The sequence below is a fragment of the Giraffa tippelskirchi genome, chromosome 3 (genome assembly GCF_054371585.1).
Source record: "Giraffa tippelskirchi isolate mGirTip1 chromosome 3, T2T-mGirTip1v1.2.pri, whole genome shotgun sequence".
Classification (NCBI taxonomy): Eukaryota; Metazoa; Chordata; class Mammalia; order Artiodactyla; family Giraffidae; genus Giraffa; species Giraffa tippelskirchi.
In genome coordinates, this window is record NC_137277.1 from 54,372,711 (window position 1) to 54,386,039 (window position 13,329).

Below are 13,329 nucleotides of genomic sequence, written 5' to 3' on the forward strand. Positions count from 1 at the left end.
TGATGACTGTGTGCTGAATGAGTAAAAGGACGGATGGGGAGAAGAGGAACCAACAGGAGAGGGGCGGGGAGGAGAAGATGGTGCTTCCTGCTCTGAGCCTTACCTGAACCCTGATGTGTTCAAGGCCAGTGCCCCTGGTGCAGACAAAGAAGCATAGACAGGCCCTAAACCTGCTCCACAGAGGGCCACAGGACAGGCCCCATGCCCTTCCCTACAAAACCGGGGTGCCCAGGGGCCATAAAACACCTCCTTGGGCTCAGAGCTGGGCAGCAGGGCCTCTGTGGGTGTCAGCACCCCCAAATCCTGTCCCCATCTCAAGAACTGCATCTGGGTGACACTCTCCAGCTCACAGGAAGCCAGCCCTGGGGCAGCCAGAACCCAGGGCCCACTGGGCCAGCTCAGCGCTACCCACAGATGCCCCGAAAGGGATCAGCCAAAGGGAAGCATGGGGGCAGCCTTTCTGGTCCGCAAAGTGTCGTCTGCCCGTGAGCTGCTGCACCTGGAAAGAAGCAGCATCAGGTTTCCAAGGCCAAGGTCTGTTGTCTGGCTGTTCTGGCCCAGGTGATGGGACAGCATCTGCCCAACGGAGGCAGGGAGGCAAGGGAGGGAAGACGTGCAATGTTTTTGTGCCCTTACACTTGCTGATCCCTTGATGTGGAATACCATTCCTTCATCTCCTGCCTGGCAAACTTCTACTCGCACCTCAAAACCCATCCAGATGGTACCTCTTCATGAAAGCTTTCCAGGTAGTCAGTTACTCCTCCTGCGCCCCCACCCAGTCAGACCACATAGGGATATGTCCAGCCGCTTGTGTGACACCCCTGCAGACTCTGACTTCCTCAATGGGCTTAGGATCCCTTCTTGACGCCCAGAGAGGGTCCTGATGGCAGTGTGTAGCGCACTGCAGAGACTGCCCTCTGCTGTTCTACCCCCAGCTGAAGGTGTGGGAGCACAGCGGGTAACACCATTGGTTGCGGTTTCTCAGGGGCAAGGGATCCAAGTGGACCCGGACTCAGGGCAAAGGTCTCCTCTCCAGGCAGGACTCTGCTCTGCCTTTTCAGGCTGGGGGGAGGGGACAGCGCCCACCCTGGCCTTCGGGCTTCTTCTTGGCTGTCCTGGAGGCACGAGCTGCCCACCTCTCTGGCCTGGCATTGCCGTCTGCCAGTGATCTCACACTCTGTAATTTATTGTTGCTGTTGTTTTGGGTTTTTTTAAGCTGCAGTCTTTCATTTGCTTTTGCTGATGGAAATTAAAACTGAAGGGCTTGGAGAAAGGGGATTACGTTCCTGCTGGTGGGCTTACTGGGGGCTCTGTAACCCTGGTGGTACAGGGCTCTCGAAGGAGTGAGAGGGGAGTGAGGACAGCGCTGGGGGAGACCGGGTCCGGGGGGCTCCACACTGGACCACGTTCTCAGCCACGGAGAGCGGCATGAAGCCACGCCCATCACCGCCCTCTAGGCTGCCCGCGAAAGATTGGCCGGGCCACGCCCCCTTCCCAAAGCTGGAGAGTATGCCGGATCAGCGACCCTCTCAGCAGCCTGTGAGGAAGGGGACAGGACAGGGGTCAATAACCCCGGGACAGATGGGGAAATCAAGGCCCAGAGGTGGCCAGCCTCTCCCGGCAAGAACTTGGTCCACTGACTCCCCTTTGGAGGACAAGGTGCTCTGGCCTCAGCACCCCAAATCACGTTTCCTTTCACTCGTGCAGAGGATTTCCAAGAGGTGCAGAAACCTGATCAAAAGTGAAACCCGCAATCCCTGTCAATTCAGACTGCTCCAATTGATTCCCACAAACATTTATTAAGCGCCAGTTAGGCACCACGCTCTGCTTTCCTCATTGGGGATGAGCGTCTGCTTCTAATTCTCCTGGCAGAGGGGGACGCGTGGGAGGGTGGCCCACCCGCAGCTCACGCCAGGATCGGGGTGTGCTGCTGAATTTGACTTCCCCATTTTCTTCCAAAGCAGCAGCTGCGCTGTCCTGACTAACCTGGACTTAATATCCAAATGAGGGGATAAGTTCCCATGGGGCCAGGTGGCATGGGGATGAGCAGACCACAGGGAGAGCTGGCTGGCGACCTCGAGCCCGCCTGCGGGTGCCTGAGGGTGGGGCTGGAGGGCGGTGCAGATTCAAGGCTGGCAGTGGAGCAGATGTGAGCGGGCTACCAGGTTGGGAGGGTCTTCCCCTTCCAAGGGAGCATCTCCAGTCACAGAGCTGAAACACCGAGCTGTGGGCCCTGGGACTCTTGTCAATGGACCTAGGAAGCCAACCCCCCCATTTTGGCATTTCAAGAAGAGGTCTCCCTTCCAGTGAGGAGCAGCCATCGCTCACTGACGGGGCTCCGATCTGAAGCCAGCCAGGAGCACCGAGCCAGGCAGTACCAGCAGAGCTGAGATCCTAGCACCACGTGCTCCGCCAGAGCTCCCCTCGAGGGCGGTCCTGGGGCAGGGAATGAGGAAGGGACTTGTTACAAACTTCAGTAGGAGAGTCCTCACTTTAAATTGATGTCCAAGTAAGGGGGCATCCCTAGCCACTGGTCCTACCATAGCGGCCCTGCAATCACCTCCCCGAAGTCACAAGAGCCTGGGAGGGAGGCTTGCTCCTTTCTCTCCAAGAACTTGATTGAGCAGAGAAAGCAGAACATTTTCTGGTGGGAGTGCAAGTGTTGGTCTCCCGAGCAGGGTCTCCTGAGCTGGTCTCCCGAGCACAAGGGGCTCGGTCGGCCACCTGGTGGGCTGGAGGAGGGGTGGACGAGAGGTCCCCAGAGTCACTCCCTGAGGCCCAGGGGCCCCATCCAGGCAGGACCCCAGGCCTTTGGCAGGGCAGTTACCAGCATCTCTGAACACTTTCCACATCTTGTAAACTGGAAAGAACTGACAGATTGGGTGGGAGCTGGTTGCAGAAGCAGCCCCTTTCCTATGGCCAAGACTGCTTTCCCTGGTCATCTGGTTTAAGGGATCTTGTGCTGAATTCCCTCCACTTTCCACATTCAAGCCATGGCCCTCAGCTCAGGATAAGACAGACCCCTAAGCCTTGGTCTTTGCTCAAAGACCAGACAATCTGACCCAAGCGTCCATCGCAGAGCATTGGCCAAAGGTGCACTATAGCAGTTTCTCCCCCAGAGGAAACAGCATCAATGTGAGCCACGGCCCCTGCCCTAAGACCCATACCCTTCATGTGGAACAGAATGACCATCTTTCAGAGGGACCAAAAAAACCATCAAGCAGCGTCTGAGAACCATCTGTCATTAGACTAGAATAAGCAAGGCAAAATATGCAGTGAGCAGGCATGAGCCCCAGATCCGGCCACCATGCAGGCACTGCTAATCAACCACAGCCCCCTTTCTGCTGAGCTAAGACCTGGCCTCGCGATTCTTCTCAGGCTAGTGCTCCAGGAAGCCAGTCCTCCTCATCAGTCAACATCAGCACCTGGGATGAAACCAATGTTCATCGCTGAGGAGACAGAAGCACAAGCCGGCACTTTCAGAACTAGAATCCCAGGGTCTCCCCACCTGGGACCTGTCCCACCTGGCTGTCCCCAGACCATCGCCCTAGGAGGGAGGTGTGAGCACGGAACTTGGGGTGCTGGCCTGACCCTCCTGACTGTTCCAAGGGCCCCGAAACTGAGGCCACTTCAGTAGCCAAGACTGTGGCTGAGATGCTTTCTGGTGGTTGGGGCCGAATGAAGCTGTGCTGTCCCCTGGAGAGCGGAAAGACCCCCAGAGGGCCACAGCCAACCTGAGGCCAGGGGAGAGGAACAGAGCCAAGAGAGGAGGCGGGGCGGTGCAGAAAGAGGGGGGCACCCTTCTGACGCACCTGCGCACACTCCTCACTGCTCCCGCTACCCCTGCAAGCCACTTCTGACTCGCTTTGGAGGTCTGATCACATCATTCCTCGACTTAGAATTCACTAAGGGCTTTTCATGTGTTTGGGGGATCAAATTCGTGAATTCTGGAACCTGACAACACTCACTCAGCCCTGCCTCCCTCTCTGTCTCTCCCCTACTCCCACTCCAAGATGCTCTTCCAAGCACCCCATACACTGAACTGCTCTTAATCCCTGGGACCTGCACTGTATCCTCTCAGGTTTGTGGCAGAGATTGCTAAATGTCCCCTAATATCTATTTCACACTTCTTCCTTAATACCAGAATGCTGTTTTTAGCAGGTACATAGTTACCAGGAAGACAGACATTTCTGAGGTTCCTCGGCAGCTGGCCATATGACTAAGGCCTGACCAATGGGATCTAAGCAGAGTGCCACACATGACTTCTAAGAATTGTTATTAAAGGGAAGAGATGTGTTTTTCTGGGATGAGTATGTAATGCCTGGAGCCTGAGCAGCCTCCTCAGACTATGAGATGGAGTCTTACGTTGAAGAGAAAAGAACACAAAGATGAGAGAAACTCAGATCCCTGATACTGCAGAGAGACATCCAGGTTTCTTTCACCGTGGAAAGAAAAAACAAATTCTTATTTTGTCAAGGCCATTATTATACTGTTTTCTTTTTAAAAAATACTTGATTCAGTGTCTAAGCAAGTCATTTCTCTGCCTGGGGGGTAATTCCTTCTTTTCTTTACCCATCTCATTTTATTTCACTTGGTAAGACCCAGTTCTGGTGCCACGCCAGGCAGGGCTAGCAGCCTGTCTTTGTCCTCTCATAGCAGAAAAAGACTCCCTCTCTCTAGCTAAGCACCTGTGCCAGGATGCCCAGTGGGTTTGATCACTGGTTCTCTCTCCCTCAGCTGGACCGTGAGCATCCTGAGAAGGGATTTTATTCATGTCTAGATGTTTGGTGCCTAATCCAGTGCCTGGTGATCAGTAAATGGGGAGGGAGGGACGAGGAAGGGTGAGGCAGGGAGTCCTAGTAACTTTCTTGGGGATTCCCAATCATTCCTTTCACTAAGTAGATCCCCCAGCAGGCAGCTTCATCAGGGGTGATGAGGAAGTGAAAACCATTCTGGAGAGTGACAGAATAAGAACACTAACGCCCACTATTTCTAAACTTTCAGCTGTACAGCAGTTACCAACTGACAAGGCATGTTCACATATACACAATAAACACTGTTATAATCTCGAGGGCTCAGAGGGCTAGGTCACTTGCTCAAGGTCACACGGCTACTACGTGGCCAAGTGGGACCTGGAAATGAGATCTAGTTTTACATCTAGAACACAGGTGTCTCCTTGGACCTGCACTGTACAGGGGAACTTGGAAAGCAAGCCACGTACAAACCATATGTCGGCCAGTGTGCACAGCGCATGTGTGGGCTCACACATACCTGGTGTACAGATGTCAGGGGCTCCAGATGTTCAGTGGTGTTTTCACTTGGGGGCGGGGGCGATGGCAGAGGAAGGAAGGGGCGGGGGGGTGAACCACGCAGCTGCTGCACACCAATGCTCCGGCACGACTCAAGGACAAGGCCATCTCGAGCAAGTGTAGGAGACAAGAGGAAGCAGAGAGGGCTGGGGGCAGAGACCGTCAGGGCAAGTGCACATGCTTTCAGAAACTGCACCAGGTTGTCAACGGTGCCGGTTATTTAGTGCATTCACCTCCCCCGGAGTGAGAACAGGGCACTGTGAGGCTGAGACATGGCAGCATACAGCATGTCCATGGTAAACATTTTATTTTTCTACCTCAGTTGCTTACAAGGATAAAAATAAAATGTCATTAGGGAGAAGCACAGATGAACTATTTGCGGAGATGAAGAAAATTCACAATGGCTAGAGTGTCTGTGAGGTAAGTATACTAGCACAAGTTCACCAAAACAAAGCAATTCATAGCAGAACAAAACAAAGAGGAAAAAAAACCATAGAGATTTTGAAAAATAGCATCTATGAAAAAGTCAGCGGGAAAATAAAAGGAAATGAACCAATGATGACATCAAGCATCTTTAATGAGATGAGCCAAACTGCACACATTGGGTCTAAAGGATATGTGTGCATGCTTGTTGCTAAGTTGTGTCTGACTCTTTGTGACCCCATGGAGCCCGCCAGGCTCCTCTGTCCATGGGATTCTCCAGGCAAGAATACTGGAGTGGGTTGCCATTGCCTTCTCCGGGGGATCTTCCTGAACCAGGGGTTGAACCCCTGTCTCCTGCATTGGCAGGTGAGTTCTTTACCACTGAGTCACTAGGGACACTGACATTCAGACAGATGGCTGTGCTTACATCAAATGCATCTGATGGAAGCATGTGGGTCACTTCTTACAAACCCTGAGGGTGAACAAGGGGTGATTCTTGAGGGCCCAACTGAGCTGTAGCTCATTAATCCAAGAGAGCGGGGAAGTGGATGGATCAGGATCATGGGGAAAGGAAGCCCTTTGGGGTCCTGACCTGATCAGGATGAGCCCTCTGACCCCAGTGGGCTAGGAGGCCCTTGAGGCCAGCAGGGAGTGCAAGGCCAGTGGGCAGCCAGGTGGGGGCAGAAATGCTGGGAAAGAGGGCCCAGCGTGGACGGTGCCCACAGGGCCTCAGGTGAGGCCGCACCAGGGTGCCTCCACGGCCCCCTTCCCAGAGATGAGTGTGTATTATTAGAGCAACAACCACAGAGGGGCTGGCTCCAAAAGACAAAGACACCCAGATAATGTTTATACAATTTTTCTTCCAGATTACATTGTTCATGTTAGTATTTACAGAACAATCTGTGTGTGTGTGTGTGTGTGTGTTCACTTCTGGAACTGTCCACCATAGCATATAGTGGACAAGTCCCATATTCTGCACCCCTGTGGGCACCAGCACTGAACAGCCCATCCATGAAATGCCCCAATAAGCCTATTTGGTGATTGTTTAAAGTAAGCTGATGCCTTTTCCCTAGATTCCCTTGAGGAAGCTCCACACAGCTTGTGAGAAGTTTCCCTCCGGCCTGCTGCACTGGGAGGGTGACAAATGGCCTCAGTGGGGAGGGACTCCCAGTGCAGACAAAAAGCAAACTGGGAGGGGACTGGGGGACAAAGGTGACTTTAAAAATTGAGTGAAGCACTGGGGACGTGAGTCCCTCTCAAGAATTACAAATGAGAAAAAGAACATTTGTGCAAACAGGCAGCTGGGACAGTGTTCAGCGGGCACAGTGGCAGCTGGGGTGGCCTTGGCCGGGACCCTGTCCTCTCCCTAGCAATGGGAGCAAACCCCAATCTGTCATGCCTCCCTTAAGAGCTAGCTGATAAAAACTCTCTCTTGTGAAACTGGCAATAGTCTGCAAAGTGAAAAAAGAACAGAAATTAACAGACTGAACTGAAATCAGAGGGGAAAAAAAAGAAATGGGAGACCCTGATCAGGATCGTAAGAATTCCAGCTCCCATGCCAATCCACAAGGATGGGGGCAGGACCACACAGTGGACATCTGGGCTTGGGAAGAAGGAGCCGTGTCCCCAGGGGTGGACCATCACTCAGTCTTTCTAGAAGATAACTGCTCCGCACTCTAATAATTACCCGAAGCGTCTAGCCCTCTTGATGAGCGCATCTCTTTTTTTATTCTCACAGAAGCCTAACGGTGGGCAGAGGCAGGCATTTCTTAACACCAACTGTGAGGCCAGAAGGGTGTGCAGCAAGCCCAGGTCCCACAGGTAAAGCAGGGACATCAGCAGATGAGAGGGGGATTCACGGAGAGGGCCCGCTCAGGTGGAGAGGAGGCAGTTGGTGCTAAGAAACCCCTGCCTCTGCCCACCGTTAGGCTGAGACAATAGTGACGTCCCACCCATTAGATGCTCTATATTCTGCACAGACAGTAGCTACTAGCCTGCTGAGTAAATGAAATGTGGTTAGTGTGGTTGATGAACTGAATTTCATTTTACTTAATTTAAATTTTAGAAGCTTCACGTGGCTGGTGTGAATGATTGTACTGGACACATGGGTGCTAGAAAGAGGATGAAGTATGGCAGTTACGACCCAGCTAGCCGGGTCCCAATCCGAGCCCTGACCCTTGCTGGTGGTGACCCCCCTGAACAGGGTTTCTACGTCTCCAGGCTTAAGGGTCCCCACCTGTAGGGGGAAATCCCGGGGAGGTGCAGACTGTGCCCGGCTTCCCGGCTTGGGATGCCTTGTGTCCTGCTCAAGAGGCCTGTGGCCACCGGAGCTGCCAAGTGCAGATAAGCAGGGGTAGGGAGGTCCCCCTCGGGGTGGCCGGGGACTCCTGCTGAGGGCCCTGCCCTGGTGGGGAGAGCACCCTGCCAGGGGGACAGGCTTGTGGGGAAGCCCCCCACTCACTCCCGCCACCTGAACCTCTGCTCTTGGGTCTGTTGTTCACCTTTGCCTTCCCCTTCCAATCAGACCCAGGGACCATCCAGTCCAAGTTCCTCATTTATGGAAGACACTGGATGACCTGCCTGTGGCCTTGGACAGCCAGGACAAGGGCTTCTGTTGCTGGGTGAGGACCTGTCCCCAGGAGGGCACAGCTCCCAGGGTCCCAAATGCCTCCTTACCTCCCCCATCACTCCCCTCCCCTCCTGAAGCTCAGCCTGAGCACAGGTGGGACTGAGGCCCTCGCCCCCCATGAGTCCCCATCTCCACTGCCTTCAGAATGCCACCCCCCAGGGCCACGAACCACTCCCCTGGCCTCCCTGCAGCTCAGGCCTCCAGGTCTGGCAGGATGACCAACCAGGAGTGGAAGTCCAGCTCTCTAGAGCCTCCTCCCACAGCACAGAACCTAAAGGGACAGAACTCTGCTCCTAACATCTTCTCTAGAACTCCAGCTGTCCTTAGGACACAAACACCCAGAGCACCCCAATACATTCTTGCTGTTCTCCAGGTCTGAGAAAGGCTGGCTGGCCCTCTCTAGGGAGAAGCAAGCCCCATAAAACGTCGCTTCCTTCAGCAGCCCCCTCCCCCATCTTTACAGGGTCCCAAGCCTCCCTGGCTACATGGGAGCTGGGACAGCCTGGGCATGTGAATGGGCAACACCAGGGGCTCTGCCTTGAGTCTCTGATGTTCACACAGAGGGGAGGGAGACTCTAACCACCCTCCCACCACCCCACCACCACCCAGGATGGAGAGGAGATCCAAACCTGAGAGCACACCCGACACACACGTCAGAAGGACATCAGGGCAGGAGGCAGGGAGGGGGAAGGGAGATGGGGTCCAGACAGCAAGGCATGTGGGTGCTGGGAGCCAGAGGGCTACAGGAAACCTTGGGCCCAGAGTTCAGTCCCTTCCCCAGGGAGAGAGAACTAGGAAAGGGCTTCAGAAAAGGGAGGGGGAGCGGATGGAGGGCTCCTGATCAGTTCTCCCCCCGCACCCACAAGTCATTCGCAGTGACCCAGCACCCGTGAAACACTTCAGTCAATCAGAAACTGCATTCTGACCCAGTTACATCTGTCTGGTCTGTGAATGGACCTAAGCATGAGCTGGTTCTCCTTACAGCACCCCCCTCAATGCAGTCCACCTCCCGTGTCCCCAAAGCCCCAGGAGACAAAGCCACTCACCTGGGAACTGATAGCCATAGCTAGGAGCAAATCCGGGGTAGCCGCGGCCATAGGTTGCCACAAAGTTAGGGTAGCCTTGAACACAGAGAGAAAGACCGTGTCAGTTAGTGCAGCCGCCTCTGGTTGGGAGCAGCCTGAGGGGGGTGGGTGGGAGTGAGAAACAGTGTGAGTTATTTTCCTCCACAGAATGACTTGTCTCCAGTGGGGGGTCTTTACCCAGGGCCTGGGTCACCCCTCGCCCACGGCTGGGGCACCGCCGTCAGTCTGCTGGTGATTAGACCCTATTTGGGCAGAGAGACCCCTAAAGCCCACGCACTTTCTTGAACCTGCAGAGTAAATGCCATGCGTTAGCCCCCGACCCTGGGCCTGCTCCTGGTGCTGACATTTGCAGAGCTTACCCTGAATATACTTTACCTTAAAGCTATTGACAGTAGGAGATTAAAGTTCTTGTAACGCCTCCTTCTGAGGCGGCAGCGCCACCATCACGGACAGAGCGTAAGTGATGGGGGTGGGGTTTACAGTCTGGGGGCAAACTCAGGGTTGACCCTGTGCTTCTGGAACAACAGTGGGCCAGTGAGATACAGCCCACGAGACACGGGGACCCGGCTGCGTCCAGGCAGGGAGACGCTGCCGTATCTTTCCAAGGCCCTGGGAGAACAGGGAGGTCCTGGCTTATAAACGTGCACCGCGAGCATCAATGCAAAGCCTTGCTGGGCATTTCCCAGCAAGTATGGTCCTTCCAGGCACCCATCTCAGTGGATACCTGGAGTGTGGTGGCTAACTGAGGGGTGCCTGTGGCTGTGCCTGTGCTGCTGGGCTATGCATGGGGTGCTGCGGTAACTACTGGCAAGTTCTGGGCCTCATGTGGTCTTCGGTCTGTTACCAGCCCCCTGGGAGATGCCACTTCAGCTCCCTAACCTTCATTGTGCCTCTCTCCACGTCCTAGCCTCTCGATTCAGGATACAAAGAAGGCTAGGGGTAACCCTGAACAGCAGAGACCCATGGCTACCCCATTCCCAGCCGGCCAGGCCCCGCTGTCTCCCTCTGCTCAATGTAGAATTTCGGTCCCTTCACACTCTTAAAATACCACCCTGGGCACCTACTCCACCACCACCACAGCCACCACTGCCTGCCTAGCTCGTGTTCTGACCTCTGAGCCAGACGCCTGTGGTTGGTTTTGGCTGCTTGGCACCTGAAATCCCATCTCTGCGTTTGAGTCTCGAAAGGCCTCCCTCCTGCTCTTGCTGAGCCTGGCAGCTGGGACAGAGTGTGAACCTGGGCTGGGCCAGTGGAAGTCTGCCCCAGGGGCCGGCGGGGCAGAGGAGGAGGGCAGTTTAGAATCTGTTCTGGCTTCAGCAGCACACAGAGCCCAGGGTCCACTGAGAGCAACAACTGCCCCCTGGGCTGTCCCTTGGTAGGACTGTGGCTGACCGCCTAGCTCCCCAGTTCCTTCCTGGCAGTTCTGTGCGTTGCCCAAGCCCCTTCCAATAATCTCCTTTAAGGCTGACAGCAGTCAGAGTTATTTCTGTTGCTTTGTCACCAAAACACTGGTAGAAAGCTGCTCTGATGGGTGGGTTTAGGACAGTCTCCACTCCCTCCAGCCATAAGGATGATAGTGACAGGTTTCCACATGTATCCCTGTGGCTCCAGACAGCAGCTTAAATACCCTAAACACAGGCTCTGGGGGCACATCATCTGCCTTCAACGTGGCTTCTCACAAGTTATAAGCACTTTCTGACCATGTAGGTGATGGCTGAAGACAAGGATCATTTACGAAATTCCAGCTTGGGAGCCTCAACATGAGTTAGAGTTGGCAGGTGTTCCTGCTGCCTGTTCTTAGTGCTTTTACGCCTCATGTGTGCGTGCTAAGTCGCTTCAGTCGTCTCCAACTCTTTGCGACCCAGTGGACTATAGCCTGTCAGGCTCCTCTGTCTGTAGAATTCTCCTGGCAAGAATACCGGAGTGGGCTGCCATGCCCTCCTTCAGGAGATCTTCTTGACCCAGGGATTGGATCTGCGTCTCCTGCATTACAGGTGGATTCTTTACCGCCGAGCCACTGAGGAAGCCCCTCGGAGGTGCAGAAATGGGCCTCATGCCTCCTCACCTCTCTGATTATTGGAGTCACAGCTTCTGCCTTGACCAGAGGATCTGTCAAGACCAGGGACAGAAGCTTACTGGACTGCACATCAGGAGGCGGGTTCTCTCCCACCTCTGGCCCAGGGCCATGCCATGGGGGTGAGTCCCTTTCCTCTGGGGGACTGAGTCATGCCATCTGTAGGGACCTTTGCAGGTCCCTTGCAGCGCTAATTCTCACCCGAGACCCCAATTCTCAAAAGAATCCAGCGGAGGCTCCTTTCCTTTGGCCAGAGCCTTTCCATATGTGCCATCACAACTCAACGGCCAATCAACCAAAACCTGTTTACACCCCAAAAGGGTCTCGCTGCTTCTCTTTCCCCATGAGCTTATTCTCCCAGCACTTGGTTCCTGGTTGGCAGCCGGCTGCCTAGACCAGCCAGGGTGACCTGGCAGCTTTGCCCTGACTACAGAGGAGCAGACCCCAGTGAGTCCGCTGAGCTCTGGCACCCGACAGGGAAAGGATGACAGAGACGGGGACTCGGGGGCTTCAAGTGGACACACACACACTGGCTCCTTCCTTGGTATCTATTTCATGGGTGGTCTGCCCAAGTCTCCTCCAAATTAATCACTTGTTATCAAGTCAGATCTTTCAGCACTAGATTTCTTACCATTATTTCAACAATATTGATAAATGGATTATATGCAAACAAGCCAAATCACTGCTTGAGGGGTTTTCCTAGTGAAAAATGGCTCCTCTGCCTCTAACTTTAGCACTGGGGTCTTACATAATTCAGTGTTAACATGACAGCAAATTGCAAGCCTGTGTGTCACCGCTGAGACTCCCTCAAGGTAGGTGGAGGGTGGTGAACGCCCAGTCCCTCCCTGATTCGGGTCACCAGTGCAATGCCGTTGTGGCTGCTTTCTCCTTGGCACAGGAAGGACGAAAAAATGGTCAAGTTCACCCCAATCTGGGGCCTCACCCTAATCTTCCCGGACATGTCAAAGTTGTCTCCTATATAACCAAGATGAGAATTTGGCATCTGCCTGAGTGGGGGATCTTATCTCCATCCCCCATCGCCGAACACCCTCTGGGTCAAGCAGATGAAATCATAAATTTATAATACAACATTACTTCAATTTTCCTCTTCATTTACTGCTGTGCAGCCTAGCTCTGCTCCAGCGGCTCACAGCCCCAGCCACACGGGGGAAATTGGCTGGCTGCATATCAATAGCACGTTACAGCAGCCCCACGCAGACGCTCCATCAAGTCACATTACAGGGAGATGACCCAGCCACCACTTCCATTAGCAACCAGGCCCCTCCCGCAATGGCCACTGCACAATTTATTTGCTCCAGTCCTCTGGATGCCTGATCAATCCCACAGTAATTATCTCTTGTCACTAAAGAAAAAAACCAAACCTTCTGCCTGGATGACCACCTTTCATGCAGACAGGCTTTCCATTGTGTGTGTGTGTGTGGGGTGATCAGAAATCAAGAGATTTCGAATTTGCCAGTCTGATCATTTGGGCGATGTTGGAAAAATTCTCAGAATTGTGGCTCTAGATATTTGCTCCAACCCTAAAAGATGTTTGTATTTTAGATGGGCATATGACAAATTCTCTTCCAGGCTCTGTGGCTCAGCTAACTCAGAGTCACGGAAAACTGTTCCACCGAGGTCCCCGACTTGAAAGAGACAAGAGACAAGGGCTGTCTATCCAGGGAGCTGTCAGAGAGGGACAATCTGTGAGGTGTGCACAGTGTGCCTCAGGCACCGTGCGGCTCCATGAGGCCTGCATACAGACGCGATGCCAAGTGCCAAGAGCCCTTCCCAGGCCACTGTCTACAA

The 13,329-nt window shown here is 54.0% G+C and overlaps 1 protein-coding gene across 15 annotated transcripts in view; it reads right to left on the minus strand.

Annotated features, from left to right (window-relative positions):
* MSI2 (musashi RNA binding protein 2) overlaps positions 1-13,329 on the minus strand; it is a 403,404-nt gene that overhangs the window by 41,541 nt on the left and 348,534 nt on the right. For 14 of the 15 annotated variants that reach the window (XM_081585317.1, XM_081585313.1, XM_081585312.1 and 11 more), the window contains one exon: positions 9,408-9,482. In XM_081585317.1, the coding sequence (XP_081441443.1) occupies positions 9,408-9,482 (75 nt within the window). Of the gene's footprint in view, positions 1-7,143; positions 7,184-9,403; positions 9,483-13,329 lie in introns of those variants that run through there. The other variant, XM_081585318.1, reaches the window with a different exon arrangement.